At 37.6% G+C, this 25,128-nt stretch overlaps 1 protein-coding gene across 8 annotated transcripts in view; it reads left to right on the forward strand.

The window, feature by feature from the left end:
- Nucleotides 1-25,128, forward strand: part of SLC6A11 (solute carrier family 6 member 11) — a 156,204-nt gene that overhangs the window by 51,922 nt on the left and 79,154 nt on the right. For all 8 annotated transcript variants that reach the window (XM_080606744.1, XM_080606747.1, XM_080606741.1 and 5 more), the window contains one exon: nt 22,325-22,428. In XM_080606744.1, coding sequence (XP_080462870.1) covers nt 22,325-22,428 — 104 coding nt within the window. The remainder of the gene's footprint in view (nt 1-22,324; nt 22,429-25,128) is intronic.

A 25,128-nucleotide genomic window follows, 5' to 3' on the forward strand; every position in this document is an offset into this window, starting at 1 on the left:
ATTGGTACAAAAATATGGAATAAGGTATGGATGGTAATAAGGGAATTGTAAAAATGGACCTTGTGCACGGTGAAGATAATCAGTAAGGGAAGCAAATAAAGATTTTTGCACCATCTCTGGGACAGCTACCAGTGGGTATATGATGCCATATAAAGAGAGGCACTAGAAATATTTAACTATTCAAAAAATTGTAACAGGATTTTTGGTTAATCCTTGAAGACATTCCAGAAGAATGAGAGGAAAAAGAGAGAGACCACTATACCAGTGGAATGACTTTCAGCTTGCAGAAAAAATGTCATTTACTGATTTAAAAAAAAAAAAGGCGCCCTTAAACATTATTCTTTCAAGAGCAGTACAATGTGTACTTTCTCACCCCCTATACATTTCTGAGATTCTTTTTATCTGCATACTAGAACAGGAAAAAAAGTTGAATTCTCAGAACAATCCAACAAAGGGAAGGCTGGGCAAGGTCCTGCAGACCTGAGAAATGGTAATGGCTACCATGTATTGCGCACACCCGCTAACTGTCATTGTAGAGGCACCACGCTCTAGGGGTTGACCGTGAGCCTGGAAAGCTCTGTAACTTAGGATTTTACACTACAAGGAGCTGGGTTTCACATGCATTTTTCCTCAGCAGTGTCCTAGCTGAGATTGGTACTGCGGTTTACCTCTGCAGGTATTCTCTGAATTAATAGAAATACAAAGTGAGACGGAAGGCAGAAAGGAAGGAACAGAAAAGATACCTTTCCCCAGGTCAGTACATAAGATGGTTGGGGACCACACTGAGCCGTGGGGCTCTGCATGGCCATGGCTACATGTGCATCCTACAACTAGATGTGCTTTGCTGCTGCTCTTCCCTCTTCCTACCATGCTTTTCCATGAGCATGTATTTTGTATGACACTTGTGCGTACATGTGTGGTTTATTTGCAAGGGCAGTGCAGGAAAGATGAAAAGAAGTGGCAGAGAACAGGCAAGGAGAGGGAAGGTGGGAGACAGCTGATGCCAGCTGCTGGCATGTTGCCTGAATGTATGTGGGAAAATGAGCTGCCTCTCCCATTGTGATCGTCACCAGCTGCCAGGCAGCTCACAGCAAGGGTCCAGATCCAGGAGAGCAAATTGGAAAAATGAGGAGACGTGTATGTTTGCAGCTGTGGCTTTCTGATGCTCTCTACTCCAAATATCTATGCAAAATTTCTGATTATTCTTTCCTTACAGATAAAGCAATTCCTCTTTTTATTAGTATTGTTTTCATGTAGGCCATTGAAGCAGCTTTGGTTGTCAGCTACTTTACTTAGTATTGCATAATTGCTTCTTCCCTATGCATTTTAAAGTGTTTATATACGTATATAAATAAAATGCTGTATTTTTTATAATAAAATATAAAATAAAATATGACATCTAAATTTCCCGTGAAGGTAAATGACAGGATGGGATGGTCAGCATGTCTTCTTGACTTCAGACTGTTGCGACGCATTTCATAACTTGGCAACACTGTTCAAATTCTTTTCTATGAAGTAAGTCTCTTAAGACATGCATTTATTCCTGTGTTAAATGACAGAACATTTTGTAATATAGGAAGTCCTGCAAAGCTCACTAATATTTTTAAACAGATCTTTGTTAACTGTGTCTGTAGATTGCCGTATGTTACCATATTTTCCCATATGGGTGTTTGTAGACATCTACTTTAAACACGGAGGCTCAGATAAACTGTGAATTCTGTGGCCATTTGCACCAAAATGCTGGCTGCAAATATATTGTATTCCTTCAGAAGAACAGAGGCAATGATGTGTTTTATTACTCGAGTGCCAACCAAACGCTATTACTACAGTTTAGGACTGTAAATAAGGACAGGAAAGAAAGAATTTGCTTATCACAGAGGCAATAAATGCATTGCGTAAATTTGTTACAAACTTGGCAGGAAATCATCAGATGTTGATGCAGTTTGGGATAAAAGTTCACCGATCTTTCGTTTGTTTATTTTCAACCCATATGAACCTTTCAGAGAACATTTGAATCAAGAAAGCACAGCTGAATTTATCTGGAATTGGAGGCAGAATCTGGTTCCTGGTGATTTTGCACTTCAGTCTGTGTTCACATATTGGTAACTTGGCAGAGTAAATCACAAAATATTTCACACAGACCAGAACTTTAAGAACAGCTTTTATTTTAATGAAGTATTTTCATTAAGTCTTTTTGCTGTCATTACATTTTGAAATGAAGTCTTGTTTAGGAATTAAAAATCATCTGCTTTATTTAAAATAGGGAAATAATATTTGAATTCTCAAAATAAACTTCATACTTTGACCAGATTCTTTTAATATTTGACATAATTTACAAATAATACAAATTAAATCTTCATTCTTCTGCAGAATTTAATATTTGATCAAACAAAGACAAGTAGCTCCCTTCTCCCTCCCTTCAGTAGCTCCCCGAATGTGAGCTTTAAGAAGTGTGGATCCTGAATACAAATCCTCAACTGCATTTTTTTTATTCTAGTGCTTTGTTTTTTGTTTTTTAATTGAACTTTGTTTTACTAAAAATTTCTGCCAATTCTGTGTTGTAAATGAAAGGTTTTTCATTGCCCAGTTCTCTCTCAAAAAAAAAAAAAAAAAAGAAAAGAAAAAAAGACTAGGCTCATAACAAAATTTTGGTGAATGTTGAGTGGCTTGTTTACTAAAATATTGCACTTGGGTATACAGTTCCTGTCACTCTAAACAGAACTCATGCTTTTAAAATACTCTAAATCCCTCTGTGTAAAATAATAAAACAACATGGTGACTCTGAGGGATGTTCATGAAAAGGTGTAGTGAGAGTAGGCACTTTCCCAGCCTGGAGGTCTAGATGCAGTTGTTTATCCTTCCGTGAAGGTGAGCAGAACATCGGAGGTAAACAATTGCAGCAGTTAACTCACTGTCTTTGCCTGAAAAAGGTATAGCTGGGACACTAGCCTACAGTGAGTTACTGTCCTATCGAGGAATGCGAGAAATGTGAAGCATGATTAGGGATTGCAAACTAAAATGATTTGTTCTGTATCATGGCAGCCACAACAAACTAGTTAAGGTGGTCCAGAGACACCATATTTAACTGCAGGTATAAAACTGATGTGTAAGGTTCCTGCTTTGCAAATGGTTGCCTCGGTGGAGAGAGGAAGGTGTCTTGGAAACGTAACTCAGTCACCAACTGCCTGAATCAGACTTTTCCTTCTCCTGCTTATGAGAAGGTTCCTTTTTGTGCTGTTTCTGTAGTGATCTTCAAATGACCACGGTCTTGTGTCCAGTCCAGAGACAGGTGTCTCAGCTTGAGTGAATGAGGCAGAGATGAAATAATATAGGGACTAATCTACTCTCCTTGGTGTTTTCATCCTGACTAGGCAATGATTTTCAGTACTGGTATGTCACTAATACCTGTACTTTTGTGCTTATATAACTCCATGGCAGATTTTCAGTAGTTTTTGTCACAAAAAGATTAAGGCAAAAGGCATAGTCACTAAATAAGTAACTTGTTAAAGAAATGACTCTGCCAAGCACAACTCCAAATAGTAAAATATTAATATTTCTCTATTTTAGTCTGAGGGATTTTCTTTATTTTTTATTTATTTATTATTATATAAAGTATCTTAGATTTTGGCTTTAGCTTCAGAGTCATACGGGTGCAAGCAGAAGTGGTGTGGATTGCCAAAATATAGGGTCAGAGAAAAAAAGACTAGCAACAAGTGGGAAAGAGGAAGAAATAAACAAAAACACGGTCCTTTTTGTCTTCTTTCCATCATAATGTATTGAGCACTGTAGACTGGAGGTATCAAACAGGAGCAAGTTACCCTTCAGAAGGAAGAGAAACATACAGGTGATTCTGAGGGACAAGCACAACATCGAAGATGTTTTTGGTTTGGAATGACTTATGCATCACTCCATGCTCCTGGCTGGATATGAGGCAAAATAACAGAACAGTTCTTTGAGCATTTCAGAAAAGCATTTAAAGTAACCCTCGGATATCAGCAGTACAATGTTTGTTTTCCAAATTAACTTCTCCAGGGCAACTCTGTCACAGGGAAGTGATAACAAGTGTCTGCCTGAAGGTCTAAAACTAATGTGATCTATTACTTTATTTTCTTCCTCCCCTCTTACATTTATTTACGAAAATTATCTAGGGAACTGATTTTTAAAACTGTTGAGCCCCTTACATAGCTCAGTGTTATGAGTAGGATTTATAGCTTCTAGTGATCTGAGACTCTTCAAACTGTCAGACTGTCAGGTGGAGTCTCTCAGTGACTTCCTGTAATGCAGAATAATTCCAGAAAACCCAAAATGGCCTTTTTAAAATAAATAAATAAATTATTGAGATCTGAGATTGGTTGGCTATGTTGTTCCTCTAAGCTTTCTAGAGGAGTCTCAGAGATACTTGGCACATAACCATGGGTGGATGCCAGGATTTCTTGTCCAGTTCCAAGCAGATTCCACTTATCATTTATCAGTAATAAACTCTGAGACTCTGAGATGGTACATACCAAATTATCATGTTTTCATCATTGCAGTGGTCCCCTGCCAGCTGCAGAGCTATGGCCCTACTCTTCATCCACAGACTCAGATTTGTCCCAGTCCACAGAACAAGTCAGTGGCTCATCTACCTACCCCTCTGCACCAGACCAAACTCCTTCCTGGGAGTCGTGATCATACACCCTTGATAGCAGTGCTTGATGTCTATTGCAGACAATACGTGACTTCCCATCTTCAGCTGGCCATTACATTTAGTATTGGAGACTTACGATGTGTGTGCAAGTTAAGAGTATGGGGAGGGATGAATTTAAAGCCTTAATTAGTTATTCTATCGTTCTATAAAATGACGGAGTTAATGACCATTGCTTGCTCAGTATTGATCAAAACTATTGTTCATAAGTTCATATGTTCATCATAATTTTGTCATCAATTCAAGAGGCTAAGGGCGAAAAACGTTTCTATGAATATGGACTCTTCAAGACCTCGGTGAATAAGTATATGTGGTTTTGGGTGCATACACTCACTGAGGAAGTAACTGAGTAAATCTGAAGCCATTTAAAGCTGGGCAGTGCTTCTACAGAGTTGATATTCTGAAGGTTTAGCTGTGAAGTAACTTTGGATTCTTACTCTTGCTTCCTAGAATAGCTTTTCTATTTTGACTGAGAGAGATGAGTAATATGTAGCCTTTTGTTTTAACTCAGTTTCCTGTAGACAGTGGTCATGAATCCATTTAACCTTAATTGTTGCTTGAAGACATTTATTGGCTTTTCGTTTCTATGTGCTTTGTTGGGCTGTCATGCAAACAGTTCTGTGGATTCTTGGCTGGCTCCTGTTACTTGTCTTCTGCACTTACATTACAAATATTTTTATCCAATTGTTTGAATGTGATTGTACAAATGACAGAAAACAGGGCACCAAACATCGGAGCAATGTGGTTTAAAGCCTGTGGGTTACTGGTGACGTGCAGCCAAAAGGCTGAGCAAGCACTGGCAGCAGCACTGGCCAGAAGGTACGTGGCAGGGGTGAGAGAGGTGGTAGGACTCCCGGGCTTCCTGCACTGACCCTGGAAAAAGAAAGTCACCTTAGGAGAGCATTTCCATGGTGTTATACTCAAGTCATTTCCACACACAAAGTTATAAAACTTTTTGATACAGCTTAATGAGCTGGACTAAGATTGGTATATGTTTGCTGTATCCTTCCCTGAGTATCTGGGTTTGGCAGTAATTAGAAGAGGACACTGGGCTACGCTTGCACTGATTGAATATATTTTTTACATATTTGTATCCAAACGTGTATTTATGTCCATATTTATAATAAGTACATAAATAGCTGAAGTGAGGCGAAGAATATTTTTGTTGGGCTGTCTTGATAGTCATTTGAATCCTTTGCGTTTTATTGTCTTAAGTCGTATTAAACAGAAAATGACAGTTCTCAAATGAAAACAGGATTTAAAATGTTTCAGATTAACTGTATGGCTTTTCTTAGTTTTCAGGGGCAATTTTTATCAAGCTAGAATGAGATTTTCCACATCTGTAGCTTTGTTGAAGGCTGAGTGACTAAAACATGATTAAGTTGTAATAGAATTATACACTTTATTTTGAGTTGTTGACCTATATTATCAGTGCCAATATTTAAGGAGTGTGTTGCACAAGATTTCAGTTCTCAGTGTTTTGAGAAACTCTAAAAAATTATGCTATTTTAAAAAGGTAATTAATTTTGAATTGTTTCTTTCTTATTTTTTCTGCCTCAACATTCAGATTTTATTATGCTAGTGAAGGGCAATGTTTAGATTATTATGTGGGCAGTGTGAAATCAATGCTGTTTCCAGTTAAGCATTTTTTGTGTAACGATATTTGTCACTTGGCAAATATCTTTATTGGCAACTTTAATTGGTTTATTAAATACGTTTTTTAGTTGACATTCTAGAGACATTCCTGTTTGTTTTCAGTTTTTTAAAAGCATTTCCATTCACCTTTCCATTTGGTCTTTAGTCAATAAATAGTTTTCCAAACAAATTGACTATAGTAGAGGTATTCAGATATTAGGTGCAAGCTGGACTGCAGTTTTGGTGGGTATTGTAGACAATTAAATAGTTACAGTGGCTTTTCAGATAATTATCTCATTCATGATGCTCCTTAGAACACTGGTCTGCTCATTAAACAGCAGTGGTAACTCTACAGGGCAGTATACAGGAAACAGTCTTCCCTGCCCCAGCCCCCCCGCCCCTTTTTTTTTTCTTTTTGGGCAGGGGGAAGCTTTACACATTATTAGGCCTGAAATTAGAGTATAGCCTTCCTAGTTCTGCAGCCAAGGCACCGTTCCCTGTTTTGTGGGGCAGTCAGCCAGTAACTCAGGAGGTCATACTGCTGGAACCCTGCCTTGGACTTGGTGAAAGGCTGTCAAAATGGAGTTGCAGTGGGTTTAGAAAAACACAGAATGGATAATTAAGTGGTGGAACTCACTACCAGAGGATGTTTAGGCCAAAATTATAAATTCATTCAATTCATTATGGGTAGGTCAATTGTGAACTGCTGAACACAAGAGCCCACATATAACCTGCAGTTTGAGCATGTTTCTGCTGGATAATTTCTGTCCAGCAATGTTGGCAAGTTCTCCGTGCTGGGGTGTCCATCCTGCAGGTGCACTTTCCTGTGCCCCTATGCAGGAAGTTTATGCCAGCTAGTCAGAACATGTTTATGTGAACAGAAAATCACACATCAGTGGCTGACTGCTACAGATTTGTGATTAATTTGTATCTTTAATACTTTCATAGTAATTGTTCATAATTTTCACAATCCCTGTCATGGATTGGTGGGAGAAATTGTGCCGGATGTTGTGCAGATATAGAAACATAACAGTCCTTGTTTGGGTACCTGCAATATCAGGTGAGAGATGAAGAGAACCAGAGAAAGGTTCTCTTCATGTGAGGAAACGACTAGATAATGTTAGTCAGTAAAATGGAGAGCAGATAATTTCTTCTGCAGTACAGGGGGTGTTTAAGGAAGCATACAAAGCAGCTTTGCAGATCTCTAATGAAAGCTTCTTCTAAACCTGCTGGACAGCAGGGAAGAAGGGCAATATATTATTTACTTGAAAGTATATAAGATAATATGCAAAGAACCTGTAGCCCAGTATGCAGTCCCTAGCAGTAGACATAAGAAGATTCCAAGTGGAATACACAATATTTGTCCCTTGAATTCTTTGGACATGCAAGTATTATCAACTCAGGTGATTTTCTGAGCTCCATGTGGCTTTTTATGCTCAGAAATTCTCAATGGATTTCCCTTCCATGTAGTTTTCTGATCGTCCCTACAGCCCATGAAAACTTAGCATTCACAGCCTCTCTTGGCAACCAGTTCCACAGGTCTGCTCACTCTATCAGTAAGAGCTACCTCCTCTCCTTCTTCCTTCCATCCTTCCTATTCCTACAGATTTCCTCTGATGATCCAAAATTTCTTGCATTGATAGCAACAGTGAACATAAGATCCCTACTTATTCTTTCCTCGTCATTCATGACTTGTTAAACTGCTCTGACATCCCAGCTCGGTCACTTCTGTTCCAGAAAATGTCTTACCCAACTCAGCTGGAATCTCAGAATAGTTGAGGCTGGAAGGTACTAAAAGAGATCTTCTTGTCCAGCTTCCCTGCCCAAAGCAGCTTCAACAGCTTGTTCAGAGCCATGTCCGGTTGGGTTTTGAACATCTCCAAGGATGGAGAGTCCACAGTCTCTCAGGCTGACTTCTTACAGTGTTTGACCACCCTTGCAGTAAAATGTTTTTTTTTTTTAAGGAATGCCCTGTGTTTCAGTTTTTGTTCAGTGCCTCTTTGACCTTTTCTTGGGCACCACTGTGAAGAGCCTGGTTTCCTCTTCTTTACTTCCTCCCCATCAGGTGTTTATACACATTGATACAATCACCCAGGTCTTCTCATCTCCAGGCTGTACAGTCCCAGCTGTCTTGGCCTCTCCTTATGTGTTTTATGCCATAGACCCTTAACCATCTTTGTGGCCCTTCACTGGACTCACTCAGTAAGTCTGTGTGTCTCTGTACTGGGAGTCCAGCACTGGACACAGCAATCTGTATGTCCCAACGGTACTTGGCAGAAAGAAAGGATCACCCATCTCCCTTCATCTGTTGGTAAGGCTCTTCCCAAGGTACTGTTGGACTTAAGGTCACATAGCTGAATTGTGGTGAACTTGTGCCCTGTGACCTTCCAGACTGTTGTCAACTAGCCTGTCTGAATGTGTGGGTTATACATACCACAAAAAAAAGCTATTTTTCATTGTGTGTTTCATCTTCTTCTTTACCCTTTCCAATTATTTTGGAACTTTGTGAATAGACTATAGTGAGAACTGGATGGAGTATTCAAGAGGTTGGCAAATGATGGATTTATTCAGTCGTATAATTCTATTCTTGACCTTAGTGTTCCTTGTATTACTTCCTTAATAGTGCCCATCACTTAATTTGCTTTATTGACCACTGCTACGTTGGAACTGTCTAACATAACTCTTTTATTATTTTTTATTATTATTACACTCTTAACATATTGCTTCCAAATCAAAATTATCAGTTAAGAGCTCGTATGTCAAAACAGAATTGCTTTTTCTCATGTATATTACTTTGAATGTAATTAAATGTTGTCCATCATTTAATTTTCATAAAATACATCGTTGCAATTAGCTATCATTCTTGTTAGTCAGGGTAACTTAGTGTCACATCTTTTCTTAACTACCATCTTTGCCAACCTGATCTGACTAACCTAATATCACAGTTGTGAAGAAATTGATCATCACAGGCACAGGTCATTGTAGTATTCCACTGGTAGCCTCCTTTTACTGAAGAAAAAAACCCAACAAACTACTTTACCAGGTGTTTCCTGTCTTTACCATCAGTTATTGTTATTTTTTTTCCTTTCTTAAACCAAAGATGCTGAGTTTTCTAAACAGCTTTTGGTGACAGACTTTTCCAAAATCCTTTTGAAAATCAAAATAGGCTTACAACACCTTAGTTCATATGGTTGCCGACCACCTCCAAAAAAAAATAAAAAAAAAAAATTGGAGCAATAACCTCTCTGGATTGGGGTTCATTTTTTTTATTATTATTTTTTTATTTTTAGTTTCTAAGATTTACTAGCAACTTCTGATGTTTCCAGCACCAAATATAGAAGGAACATAGGGAATAGAAAGAACAGGCTGTGGAAATAGAGACAGATGAATTTTGCATTGGTAATGCTATAGAAACTTGATTAGTTTCTTAATTTCTGAAATGCAGCTGCCAGTGGCACAATTCCAGCAGCTGGGCCAGAATCCAATGGTGAAGTGCCCATCTATGGCACTATGCCAGTGTAGTTGAGAAGGGGAAATATGTTCTTTACCTCTGGGCAAGTCAATACCACAGATTTTTTGCTTAATTTGCCTTTGGGTTTTTGTTTTTGGCAGTGGCTGGAGAAAGGCAATGCTGTGGTTTAGAAAGCTATGCTCTTATGACTGCTGCGCTCTGCTTTCCATGAAAAATCAGCAGAGCTGGACCATTTTCTTACAATTACTTGCTGACTGCAGTCACTGGAAAAAAAAAAAAGAGATTGTATGAATAAAACCCAAAGCCATAGAAAAGATCACTTTACAGACATTAAAAGATGGTAGAAGTGAAATATGCAACTAGAGTAAGAACATCCAAGACTTCAGGTGGCTAGGCATCTTCAGTTCCCACAGGTCCCACTGAAAATCACCAGAGACTGCTGAAAAGCGGAGTTCATGCTCTTTGATGTTAGGTATCCTACTGATGAACATTAATGAAGTGCTTCCAACTCTGTGTAAACAGCAGAGGGAAGCGTGTTCCTCTAGAGGGTGCTGTATGCTACCCACTTAAGGGATGCATAACGTTTGGGGAGGATCCAGTCTCTCCATTGGCTATAGGAAAGCTCAGGTGGGTTCATTCTTAGTTTAAACCACCCTCATAGTGTCTAACCTAGGTGGCATACAGACTTTGGCATCATGGCTTTATTATAGTCGCCATTTGGAAAGAGCAGGACTCAAATGACACAAGAATCGTACAAAAGCTTCCAATAAGGCGATAGCTCTCCTGCAAAAACTGTGCTTTTGATGTGACAATTTCTCGTTGATGGTGCAAATAGTTTGTCTGCAGGCAGGAGCTCTCTTTTTTCTGAAGTAAACTGAGTGCACTCTGGCAGTTATTTTTCTGGCATCATATTAGACAGCTTTTTACTTACTCCTAATGGCAGCATTTGGTTTTTGCTCCGATTCAGGTATGCCTGCACAGCCTCCACAACACAGCTGGATTCTACATTGTAGTACAGCATCCCCCTTGGGTGGACAGAACAGTTGTAGCCTGCATATGACAATACCAATTTAAAAATTTTACTGTATTTTGAGGCTGCTTAACAAACTAACACACGCTTACACACTTCACTGTATTATGCAGCCATGTTGCATAATCTTGTTGTGGAACAGTCTAGTGTGTAAGTACTGAAAACAGAATAGGTCCCAAGCGTGCTACAGCCTTGTTCTCATACCATGAGAGTTCCACTTCTGTCTAAATAAAAAGATTTTTATTTGAAAATAATCTTTAAGGTGCAATTTTACAGTCTGTCTTTGAGTTGCAGGTCTACAAAAAGCAAAAGGTCTTTTTGTCAGTTATTGTGGTATTTAAAGGTAAGAAAATGCTTTTTTCAAGATATTTATCCTCTATTTTAAGAATAGTTCCTATGCAATTAAATGTGATTATTTCAAATATTTTTAGTTATATTTCATGTGTGTTCTAGTTGGTACAGGGCATGAATAATACATGGTATTAATTGATTAATAAATCTGAAATCTTTGGCTCAGCACTGAACTGCAATAATCATTTAAGTACTATCACCTATACAATATAAAACATTTTTCTCCCTGGTCAGATTTTACTTCAGACCATTATGTACCATCATTGGACAATGGACAGTGTCTATATTGAAAAAATGAATGTAATTTCTTTGTGGAATACTTAGTTTAGTATGAGGTTTAGACTGTTTTTCAATAAGAGGAAGAATTTAAATCATCCTTATATTTCTATAATGTATTTACTTTTGATTCAAACTCTGCTCTTTACAGTGTTAAAAGTGCAGTTTCTAAAGTAAGTATTCTTAAGAGAACTGCTTTAAAAAATCTTAGGAATTATCTTTTTTATAAAGGCTAGGTTAAGTAACCGTTTAAAATAGTTTTCTCTAATTTTCCGAGTTAGATTAATTATTTGAATAATGATTCATGAACAGTATATTTACTGTTAAAATAAATAAAACTTACAAATAAAAGAATTTGCAATCAGTGTTGAATACTGTTTTTAATATTTCCAGTGTTCCTCCAGCTTCAAGGATGCTGGATAACAATCTTAAGAGAGTATCAGGAATAAGCCAAAAAATACTATCAGAGAAGTGGTCTGCTTTGTGATATTACAGTCAAGCAACTCTCTAATAGAAATTAGGTATCTTGCAACAATCAATTTGCTAAAAATAGGCAATCCTACTACATTTGCTAACTCCTCTGCTTCATTCTCCCCCCACAACCTAAATAATAAACAAACTCCAGAACTCTGCTTTCTGGCAAAAGTTATGAAAATTGAATATTTAAAGAAAAAAGGCCTTCAAAATATTTTGGTTGGAATTCAGATACTGAATTCATACTCCAGAGATTAGGATGATCTCTGCCATCAATCACTCAATTCAATTGAGTATAAATATATTGAAATACTTCAGACTGTCCATAGGCACTGGATTGTATGTGGCAACAGTCAAATACTTCATTCTGAGATCATTTGGTGATGGTGTTGCAGTCAGTAAAGAGGAACGCTAATCAGCACCCTCATTTTAAAGATGTTATCAGCATTTCTTGTGTTTATTTAAAAGAAAAAAAGTGAAGGAGCAGGAGAAGAATGCTCTTAAGAAATCAGTACACTCAACTGCAATTGAAAGAAATAAGAGATTTGCAGCTGGATCTTGTTACTTTGTGGTGTTTCTGTAATGATGTTAAATTTGGGAGCAAAGTTGCGTGGACGCTTGGGGCACATGGGGTGTGCAGCTAATGGTTCTCTCTGATTAACCAAATTAAGGAGACATTTGGTAAGAAACAAGTAACAAAATGATATAAAACATTTGCAGTCTTCTTAGCAGTTCAGTTCTTTCCAGGTTGGGATTTCTCTTAACTGAGATGCTGGTTTGTGTATTTGAATCTAACCCTCAGAATGTGTTGAGTCTGGGAAGAGAATACAAAGCCTCTGTCCTCTTCCTCATCTCTTGTTGCATCGTGGTGCACAAGGTAATTGTGAGGATGTCAAAAGAAAGTCCATAATCAGAGTGAATTGCAGGCTTAGAAGACTGAAATCAGAGTTTGGAAATCAGACACTTTTTAAAAACCCACAAAGCCTGCATCTGATGCCAGCATCTGGACTTGGTTCGCTGCCTTTCCAAAACCAGGCGCACACAGCTGCTATCTCAAAGGAGCATCAAGCCCCTCATTACCTCAGGTAGCACTTCGCAGAGAAGAAGGATTTGGGCTAATGTTAATTTCTTTTTTAAGGGACATGCACCCTAATCTATAACAGTGCACTCATGATTATAGAAGCAGGGAAGTACAACAGTACAGGTGGTTGCTAGTTTTGGAATCGTGCCAGAACAGTTAAGATATCTCCTAAATTTGGGGTTAAGGAGTTCAGGAAAGTAAACCAGTCTCATAACAAACATTTTTTCAGTCAGCAAAAGCAGTCAGAGAGTGGAAGTGTTCTTCCTGCAAGTCTCAGAAGGAGCCTCACTGTGCCTTGCTCCATCCAGCACCTGACTTTCAACATCGGCTGGCAACACAGAAACATACTACTAGTGTGGCTCCTGTACTGAGGAAGGTCCTGTTCCATTTTATCAGGGTGGTACTTGGCTAAGTCATGCCTGGGTAAATTAGCATTTAAATGTGTAAAGTAATCTGAGCTATAGTGTTGGTCTCCAAAGACAGCAGTGAATAAACAAAACTTCAAGTATTTAGGTCCTTCTCCCCCTCAGCTCACCATTCTCATAATGAATATGCTGTATTCATCCCCTCTGTAAGTAACATTAGCAGAAGGTAGGAGAGAGACTGCCTAGCAACCCACAGAAATCCCAAAAAGAGGTAGAAAGGAAGTGATTTTCATGTAATTATTCACTTCTACAAAAGCTGTTGTCAGGTAGACACTAGAAACATAGCTGTTTTATTATTCGCCTAACCTACTTTTAATCTTTTGAGAATCACTACCATTAAAGAGAAGGAAAAAAGAGCTTAATTCAGCCATTTTCTGCCTGGCCGTTTAAGTTGTGTTTTCCTGCACTAATGAAGGCAGTGCTTTCAGAAACTGCCTTGTTTAAAAAACTCTGGGTAGTAAACTTCAGAAACAAACTAAGTCCAGTATCCAAAACTCAACATTTTTTTCCTGCTTCTCCACAATACATTGTTCATATTTTGTTTTGGTTTAGTTTCCCATTTAATGACATTTCCCATTTAGTTGAAAGAGTAACAGGATAATTTTTTTTTTCCTTTTTCTTTTTTTTTTCTCCCTCAAGAAGGCATTTGGGGATAGGGGGCAGGGGCTAAAGAGCTAACTTACTTGGATAATAGCTGGTGCCAACATGCTTGGATCCCGCAGGTTTTTTACTTTACTTTGTGACCCTTGGGTTTAATAAGTTTAATTTTATGAAATAGCTTTTTGCTTAATTTCTATTTGAGTGTGTCTTTTTTAATTAACTCTGTTGGGAAAAAAAAAAAACACTTTTTTTTTTTAACTAAGCACATACTAAGATCAGAGTAAGATCAGAAAATTAGCCTTTTTTGCGATTTTATATTCAGGCAGGAGAAATTATGCAGTTACAATTAACTGTGTTGATTTTGCAGTAAAGTAAAAATGATAAAGTTTGTTCTTTGATTTTCTCTGTAGGCTTCACAGGAATAAGGTACATTATCAGCATACTGCTAGTGAGGAAAGAGCAGAATACATACAAAGAATGAATTTATTCACTTTGAATGTCTCTTAAGTGTTTGGGTTGTTTTTTCGAGTAGAACAGTACTTTGAACCGAAATATGTATTCATTTTGCACATTTGCATGGCACAGACTTTCAAATGATTTTTGTGTGTTAGCTGCTATTGAATAAAAAAATCTCAGCTGATTATGAAAGAGTGACTTGGAGAATAAATGCAAATTGGTAAATTCTTTTTTATGCCTTTAAACAGAGATTTCAGCTGATGGCAATGAAATTATTTGCACTCTGCAAGGGAATTTTAAGCCCACTGTATGTTCTTGCTCAGTCTGGCCATCAGGGCAGATACAGGTGCTTTGGCCTCATTTATTCTCCATCCATTTGACAAAGTGTTCTGCATTGAAACTGAAAACATGCAAAATGGATCGGCCTTATTTTTTGTGAGGTGTCGTGAATGTATGACATTCTTCATATTGGTTAGCATACGAGGAACATAGGAATTGTCTTTGGAAAAAAAAAAAAAAAGAAGAAAAAAATAAAAAAGAAAAACCACCCATATACCTGTTACTTTCCTTCCAGTGTATACATATCCAGTCTTCATAGAGCAGTCTGCTTATCATCCTGGTGCTGTCTGCTGCTATCGCCAACTATGCTACACCATGCCCAGCATAACAATTTATGATATAGTTAAATGTTCTTCCTAATGAGAAAGACGTAAAAAATTGCTTTGATTGGAATCAGATCAAAGGTGAAATGCTCAGTCCTCCACTACTGCCTTTTTTATCATTTTTCTGAGAAGATATATATATATATAAATATATATATATATAAGTGTAGCATATAGCAGAGGAATGTAATAAATAGTTGTTTTGGAAACACTCTGGGAATGATTCTTATAGTTGCACGCTAGCATACACTGAGCAGGCACACTGGTGTAGTAGCATACTTGTTAGATTCCTCGTGTCTTAAAAATCCACCTAAGTGATAGTAGTGTCAATTTTTAAGGGACATGGGATACAAGTCTAGAAAAATTAGTCTTGTAAATGTTTTTGTGTTAGACATGTAGTTAATGCCTTCAGCTCTGAGAGATGTACTCTTTAAATGTAGGTGCTACTTCGAGATTAAGGCCTGTCATCTCTACATCTATAGCACACCAAACACCACGCTGGCTTCACTGACTCTTGGGCTGTTCAGATGTAAACCACTCACCTCAGGCTCATGGAACACATGCAGTAAAAGCCAACCTGAAGATGCTAAGCCTTGAGGTTTGGTACGGGTAGAGATGTTCTGTAGGTGATGTTATTTTTGACATTTTCCACATACTCTCCACACATTGTGTGAGACACTGACATATGAACATTAAACCTTTCAAGGTGTGTGGGACATAAACTCCGGCAATGCTTCTTTTTCAGTTTGCATTGCAACAAGTTGTTTTATTCAGGCATTCTCACTGTTACAAAAATCTACGGCTGTTTGATGCTTTTACCTTAAACTTTTATTTATTATATCCTGACAGTATAGGCTTTTTTTTTCTTTTTTTGTAAAATCCTTATTTGAAACCAAAGCTCTTTAAAATACAAATACTGCTGAGATTCATCAAAAGTGATGAATAATTGAAATTTAAAGAGAACTATGAAGTGATTGCTCATTCTCTGATAACAAAATGGGAAATAAATGACTATCAACATTTGGAACATCATGTTTTAAGAGAGTGAGTGCAGCATTTAACTGGCCTGTAGGATCTTCCGTATTCTCAGATGGAGTGCTTGCTTATGGAATCGTCAGTAACCAAAGTAACTCAAAGAATGCAGCTAAGCATTCTTTGAGTTTTGCAGCTGAAGTGAGTAATCAATCTCACTGATAAGAATTTTTTATTATTTTTTTTAAATACATGTTTATGAAACTACACTACTGGGATACGTGTTTCAACCAGTACTCAAATTCCAATGTGAAATTAATTCCCTTGATTTTGATAGAAATAAGGAAGCAAATGAAGTGTGTGGACAAATAATAGCAGCCCTTACATGTTTACAATTTCTATCAGAGCTGTTAACTGTCGACTACGGGAAAGATCATGGAAAGACAGATAAACAATGTACACATTTTGCTTAATGTAAGGATCCTTATAATGCTTGGTCATTGTTCCTTTTATGTATGGAGAAATAGATCACATAGATGTTGCAGTTCTTTTAGACCCCCCATTACTTTTAAATCTATCCAAGCTGTCTTCTGAAACTGGAAGTATCGTGGTGATATGGTACCATTAGGACATCTGTGAAACTTAGCTTAAAATGTTGCAAAAAGAGGAAGCATGCGTCTTTCCTTAGGTACAAATCTCTGAAACTGTAATACACAGGCACCTAAAGCCTACGTATAAGCCCAGAGTAGTACCAAGAACCCATAGCTACTCCCTGAGTATCTTTGTTGATCCTGTGCGTGCAGAATAGTAACGCCGGGAGGAAATCATCGTGACATCCTCTCCTGTGGCAGGACAGATGCAGCTCTTCAGTCAGAGCCACTTGTAATGACATTGGTAATATTTTCCTGTTTGATACATAGCTGGGAGCCTTATGGTCTAATGGCTTCATTCATTCCTGCTGCAGTGCTTTGTGAGTAATTGTATACTACATCATCCAGATACTGCCTGATCTTTTGAGCTTCTCTGGTTTTGTGTGGGTGTGAATTTCATCATATCTTTAAGACCATGTAGGGTCTTTCATACTTAATGTCACACTGACAATAGCACTAGCGTTACACAATGGCTATTCTTATCAGCTAACTTAAAGAAGTAGAGAAAAAAATCACAGCAGGTATGAGAATAAACAACTAAAAGGCTGCTGTTACCATATACAGGGTGCTTGTGTGTACAGACATATACAACCGACTACAATGGACTGAGCAGAGAAACATACATCTGAACAGGGAATAAGAATGGGAATGTTTCAGGTGATGTAATGCTGTGCTGGGACGTTTCTAAACAATCGTATTCTTTTGGTTGCTTTTCCCATTTTTACTATTATTTGAGCCACAGAATGAAAAATTAAACCATAAATTAGTGTTTATCCCAAGAGCTTGTCAGCCCAGCCTGCAGACAGAGGCAAACAGAGACGAGGCTGACCGGGTCCTGCCTTCCTCCAGGACACAGGCACTGAGGGGTGAGATGCTGGGCTGTGGATTTGTGTGCTTAACCTGCCCTGAACATGATTTCCAAGTATCACATTTTTAACAAACCCCTCCCACTTCTCAAAATATCCTCAGCATGTCTTTTAGGTGTCTTACATTTTTGCTGTAGACTAATATGCAAATTAAGAGCCACGCACAACAAGACAGAATAGTGAAATTTCATGGGTATCTACCTAGCTGAGGTGTAAAATGAAGCTTTTCAGGTGAACACATGCTTTTTTTTTTTTTTTTTTTTTAAACTGGCTATCTTTTAGGAGGACCAGACTGAAAATAATTACTTGATTTTTCTGTATTCCCCAGATGTGAAACAATTTTCCACCATTTCAGTTACATTCAGCTGTTTGTCACGACACTGTGGAAGTGCTAGCTAAAGTCAGTTTATCCTGGAAGCCTCCTGAGAGCAGGCTTGTGGCTGCTGAAGGAATCCCCATGAATTCCGATCTCTGAAGTTTCCCTTTCCCAGCATAGGCAACATGTCAGAACATTTGTGAAAGGATTTATTTAAGTGATTTATGGATATAGTATCACCTGGAAACTTTATAGCAGCAACACAAGAATCTAATTCTCCAGAGCAGTATTCTGTTGTCTTCACCACAGCACGTCCTTTTCCTTCTTTATCCTTCTTCATTCATTACATATGCTACGATTATGACAATAAAAGAGGCAAGGGATTGTCTAGACAAAAGGATCCTCTATTTGACTAGCTTGATTCATCTTCTTGGGCAGAATATATAGTATTGCAGTCGTGTATGTGAAGATTGAGTCCTAGACCTACACACAAGAAGGCCAAATTAAGGTTACATAGGCATATTAATTTCTGGGTATTGCTGGCTTTTGAGAGCTGGACTTTGCAAAATAGCATTTTCCATTTTTAGTTTAAAAAATTTATTCTGTTTAGTGGAATTGTGTTTGTCCCTGTGTAAGTTAGTAATCAGCAGGACACAGCTGAGACCACTGCTTGTGCTGTGAATCAGGAAAGCTGCGGTATAAAGTCTGATAAAGCCTCAAAATGGGGAACAGGGCACAGACAGCTCTGCTGTTCCCCTTCCTGGTTAGAAAACGGAAAGAGACTTGCCTCTTCTCACCATCATGCCTAGGGAAAGCAGGTAGTGCCATAGAGTTGAGGCTTCTTTATGTCACCTTCTCCCTTTGGGATAAAAGCTTCATCACATGGGCTCATTGGACAGCCTCTTCTTCCCAACCAGCAGGCAGCGAGAATTATTTCTGCACAGGAGTCAGAGCAATAGCTGTGCTGCTGTATTCTGAACTGGTGTTTGTGTTCTTCTGGTTTGCCCATACTAATGTTAAAGCGGTGCTGGGCTTAGCATGTTCGGGGATCGGCTGTAACATGGAGGCAGACTGTGAGCACAGCAGGTATAAAGGTTCTGCCCTTTGACGTTTAGATTTTTTTTTTTAATATTGTTATAATAAACGAAGGTTTTGTGCTTTAATTTTAATCTTGTTTTGGAATGGAAATTTTTAAAATATGAGGTAAAGGAAAGTAAAGAAAAAAAATCCATCTTTAAAGTAGGAGGTAGTGGAAGACTATAAAACGTTTTCAGCCCCCAAATTTATGAATGCATAGTATTGAATTGACTTAAATACCACTAACCAAAGGATTTTCAAGATACAGAGTTTATAAAGCATGAACAGGATGTTCCCTGGTACAGGTTCTTTCCTCTGGAATTTACTCATGCCAGAAACACATCAAGCCCAGTCACATTTCAGAAAAAACATACTCCTTTTGTCCCAGCCTTTCACCAGCTGCTGGCTCCAGAATCCTTGCTTTGCAGTTTACTGGCAGTGTTTTCTTTGTCTCTGTCCTTCAGAATTTCATTGTTCTGCAGAATCCTGCTCCATTCATTCCATGTACTTGGAAAATGTTGCAACTTTTAGTCTAAGCCAGATATTGCAAAATTACCCAGCTAATGCAGTACGATTGGCCACTCTCAGAAATATTTTATAATGCTTTTGTTGCCATAAGCCAGATGGATGTTGACTGGATTTGTGAGCTGTATCTACAAGGGGCCATCTCTACCCAGTAAAAGTTTTCATGAGAATAAATTTCCCCAAGGAACAGTTTAAGAATGACTAAGACTGGGTGTGACTAAGACTACTAACAAACAATTTGTGTATGTCAACAAAATCTTCAACTCCTAATGAGAGATGAAGTCTAACGCAAAATTTGTTAAATGGTCATGAGCTGTTGGGGCAAAAAAGTAAAGAAGTGATCTGTAATATCAGCTGCTTGCCTTTCAAACTTTGACATGTTCAGGCTTGTGACAAAATAGAAGAGTTGGTCCATCTCATACTTTTCTAACTGTCAAAAACCTACCTGTGATTTCTAAATTAATTTCCTGATTTGCTTCCTCTTTGATCAATTGTAGATATTTTTGCCATTTCAGAAACCCAAAATTGAAATATTAATGGTCATCACAAATAGTGTCACTGGTACTCTAAGACTATAAGCCAAACAAAGCTACACTAATTCTATTGTTCCATACAGTAAATAAAATTGCTTCCTCCTTGCATTTTAAGCATTAGCCATAAGTTCTGGTGAAATTTCTAGGTTGTTGTCATACAGTGCAACAAAACCAAAGGGCTTTCCAATCTGATTCAACTTTGATAAATATCTGAACCCTTGCTTACAGAATATGTTTTTGTTTAAAGTATTTGCTGCTGTTTTTATGTTGATTCTCAGTCAGATGTCATTGTCCTTAGTGGAGATTGTTTTCTTTGAAGGAAATGATACCACTTAAGGCCAGATTTTCATCTTTTTTTCTAACTAGGTGTGCAGGACCTCCAGAAGGATGTGCTCTCTGCTCCTCTTCTCAAGCAGCTCTGGAGTTTCTCACTTCAGAATACAATTCCTCTTTGCCCCCATTTCCACTAGTACTTACTGTCCCAGGAATAATAAGACTTTGTGGAGCTGGCCTGTGCCAACAGGAAAGGCTAATGCTCATCTAAGTGCCATACAGTGCACTACAACAATACGGTGTGTAAAAACTGAAACGGAAGGAAACAGCAGATTCTACGTCTGCTGATCCAGTTTCCTAGCTTTTGTTTGTGCTTAAGAAGACCGTGCATTTTCAGTTGACCTATGCTACTTACAGCTTTTTGGGAGCTTCCAATCTTGTTAAAAAGCCTGTCTGTCAAAAGGCTTTCTCTGTGCAGTTTTTCCCTTACCAAGTGGTGAAACTTTGAGATGTAATCAGCTGTATCTTATTCAGTATGACAGCAATGAAACCATTTAAGCCACTGATGCAAATCAAATCTGACGTAAATGTTATTCCTAAACGGAAACACCCTCAATCGCTCCAGAAACCAAGGACTCACTTGATCACACGTAAAACAAACACATCCCCTTCATACGTTTATGAGTATTGCATTACTATTAGTACAGTCATGAAATCATTACCTGAGTGGAATTTTATTTTCTTGCTGTCTCAGACTCAAAGTAGCAATTGGCTATTCTGTAGCTATTTTCTGTATATTTCTATTATATATATATATTATTATATTTTATTATATTATATATCATATATTATTATATACTATATTATCTAATATTATATATATATTATATAATATATTATATATATTTCTATGTATCTGGTTATCAGCCAGCCAATGTTTTGTTACTTCTCTGAAAAGCACTTTGGTTGCTCTTCTTTAAAAAACAACTTACAGAGCTCAATTATCCCAGGAAACCAGGAGGTGGAATTTATTGGATTGGAAATAGCGCGGCTGTGTAGATGTGGCTTCTTCACATCACTCTCATGATGAAATCAAGAGTTAAAAGATATTCACCTCCAGTAGTAACACACCCAGATTTTAGTGGAACGCTTGATGAAATAAACTGTTTCACTGGGTTGTTTTTGAAACTAAAAAAGTTACGTTATATTAATTTTTTGCAGTTGTTGTGAGGATAATAATTGTACTGTATCAGTTTGTGCTTTTTTTCCTTCTCTTTTTCTGATTTACGATTTAGTATTTTTATCAGTTTGGGATATAAATGTTGCCACACTGATAATTATAAATTTATTTACTTGATGAGCTCTACAGAACTTTTATGCTTTAACTGTACAATGACTGGAAGAACGATGTCTTGCTGCTTAACTGTGGCCATTAATTATCGAAAAAAAACCAACACCCAAACAAACAACAAAAAAAGCACCTTTCCCTGGATAAGTTGTCTTCTCTTTCCCCAGCTCATCTTAATTTGTATATTATCTATAAATGGCATATTTTCTCTTTAAAGTGTTCTTTCATGGTAAATTTTTATATCTGAATAAAAAATGATCGAGTGAGAATGAGATAAATGCAGCTGACTCTATTTAGCTGGCAATTACTAACACCTTATAGTGTTAACAGAACCATTGGAGGTTTTTACTTGGTGAGGTTCTTCTCTAGAAAGTCTGTCTCTTTCTGCCTTAGGTTAGTTTGACTACGTAAAGACAATCTGAGATGTTTCTTGTTTATACCTTTAGGAAGGAGAGGGGAATTTAACTCACAGCATATATTGTTTTTCAGGTTGTGACTTACAAAAGGGTTGCAAGGTGCTATTGCCCTGTATAGTGGCCTCTGCAAATTTGTGGTCATTATACAAGTAACTATGATTCCTTATTGAGCTCTTTTAACCACTCCATTTCTTTTCCTCAGGTGTGGGTTGATGCTGGTACACAGATATTTTTCTCTTATGCAATCTGCTTGGGGTGCTTGACAGCTCTGGGAAGTTACAACAACTATAATAACAACTGCTACAGGTAATATCTTCTACACATTACTTTTACGCTTAGTTTCAGTGATGGAGATGTCCACATAGCTTCACTCTGAAGTATTTCCCTTTTCTTTCAGCCACTTGCATGAGGAATCATAAGCACAGGCACATGTTTTCATAGAACAGAGACCTGTAATGCTTTCTTTATATTTTTTTCAGAAGAACTCTTTTCTAAATTATGGTGGTTTTACCCCTTTGATCACATCTGACCCTTGTGCAGCCATAAGTCACTCAGTACACACACATAGACAATAGCATGTATAATATATTGAATTCCATACGTTGTATGTATGCTGTATTTGATTGTATAATGTATATCGGCTTTAAAAAAAAAAAAAAAGTCCTATGAAAAATCGTTATCAAAACTCACCTGAGTTTGGACTGTGTTTTGAATGTCACTTTTTCCATAGTTTACTGGCTCCTAGCTAGGGCACAGTAGAAAATGATAGCATGTCTTTTCTAGTCTTTATAGAAATCAGTAAGGAAATTGCTAATGACTTCAGCAGGTTTTAATCTTTTCTGAATCAGTCAAAAAGATATGACTCTCACACAAAGTCTCCATTCGATTTTACTGGCACGGGCAGGAAAATGAACACTACTTTTTTCTTCTGGCATTTGTAGTTATTTAATTAGCTTTCTTACTGTTAACAGCCTCTAATACAAGACAGTACATGATAGTTTGAATGTACTGACTCCATTATGATAGACAGAGAACTAAATTTTCATTTTTCTATAAAGGAAATAGTAATTTAGCCCAAAAGCCAAAGCAAAATAAATAAATGGGGGGGGGGGGGGGGAGTTAGGGCAACAAGTGCAGGGATTTAAATTCTAGTTATAATTTTACCTGGAGAGTTTAGGAGCCAGTTTTAGAAAATGTCTTCACTATCTCATTATCTTAGCAACAATTAGCTCTTCTGCCAGAGAAACACCAAACAGTAGAATCCTGCAGAGAAAGAGGGAGCTGGGAGACTGGAAACCACAGGCACAAATGTATCGACCAGCTGAATGTCTGCAAAACTATCCAGGAGCAATTAAGGGTACTCTGCTATCTAATCACGCAAAGTAACTCAGCAGCAGCACAAGTTATTCTTTTACATGGCTATGAGTGCCAAAATTCCAAATGTCTTGCTGCATTAAGTAGTGGAAATCCCATACAGTATTCCAACAATATTGATTGACATTATTTTCAGAATAATGATAAAGCTCCAACAGAGGGTAGTGAACGCCCCTGCGGAACAGTGGGCAATGAGAGTTTTCCCTAATTAGTGTAAGCGATGCTGATCTACTTAAGGCTACTCCTTTTCTTTGTTATTTAATTTTATTTTTATTTCTCTCCAGTTGCATCTTGTCTAAAAAACTACTCTGTTGCTTCCTCAAGGACTGCAGTAGTCTTTTTGCAATGGTTTTGTAACTTATTACAAAATGCAGGAGTTTTGATGTGTGACCGGGGAGAACTTAGACAATTTTTCTTCTTTTCCTCTGACCCTGACAGTATAGCTTGGCATCTCTGTAAAATGGATCAGCAGCTCACTTTTAAAGCTCCTGAACAAGATGCTGCAACCAAATATTTTTTTTCTGAATCCAGGCTTCACAGTTCCTTTAACAAAGTGTTTTCACAAAAATTCCTGGATAGAACAGATTTTATGGTGTCACAAAGTAAGATTCTTCATAAAACTGAGGAAACAAGTGGGACAGAAGCTAACTGCAGAAAGCAGCTGAGTTAAACAGGGGTGTTAACAGAGCAAGACGTACAAAACAGCTATGCAGCCTTTTCTCTACAGTGGAAAGTGGAATTAAACTTACATTCTAACTACCACTTAAAAAAAAAAAAAGAAAAAGAAAAAAGGAATTGTCTGGTTGTAACATGCGCTTCCACTCTTTTTGCACTCTATGAGATTTTTTTTTTTTCCTAAGGGTAAGTTTTAGAAGAAAATAATGACGTGATGTATTTTAGTGGGAAAAGGGGGGGGGGGGGTTCTCATTAGCAACTTGATCTAGGTCACTAATATTATAAGTTAATTGCAAACAAGTCACTGAACATCTTTAAATAGGAAATTAAGTTATATTGTTTCTACTAATCTTTCTTTGTAATGCTTTAAGACAGTGAGAAAATTACATGAGGTCAAATCCGCCCTGGATTTACAACAGTTTATATCAACAGTGCCTCTTTTATGAAAAGACGAAAACAGTCAGTAAAGTCCACTGGCAATGTTTTCCATATATAAATAAAAAGAGGTGTACTTACGTTTCCTCTAATTTTTAGCAAACTAAGAAATCTTAATCCATTTAGACCTTAAGGGAAGAATTCTGTAACTTCCAACTCCCTCAGTAGACAGAAGAGGAAAATATTCTTGTTCCTGCTTCATGTTCTCTGTATTTGCAGAACTAATCCAGCTCCCTGCTGGACAGTGGTCAGTTCCCCATCAGGGGAAACACTGATTTCACAGCACCACTCCTTGCACCTCAGGAAGACAGTTTTTACATATGAGCTCTTGTACAAGTCAGGGGGCATCTGCCTCGCTTCTGCTGCGTTGCAGAAGACAAATGAATAATTTCACATGCTGTCAACAAATGGACAAAATTTGGAAAAAAAATTATATATATATATGGCCTTGATCAAGCTTCCAGTCTAAGAAGAAAAGAGGAATGGGAATTGGCCGTCAGGGAATCTATAAAGGCAAGGAAG

This window comes from Anser brachyrhynchus (assembly GCF_964034855.1).
Source record: "Anser brachyrhynchus genome assembly, chromosome: 10".
In the NCBI taxonomy this organism is placed as follows: Eukaryota; Metazoa; Chordata; class Aves; order Anseriformes; family Anatidae; genus Anser; species Anser brachyrhynchus.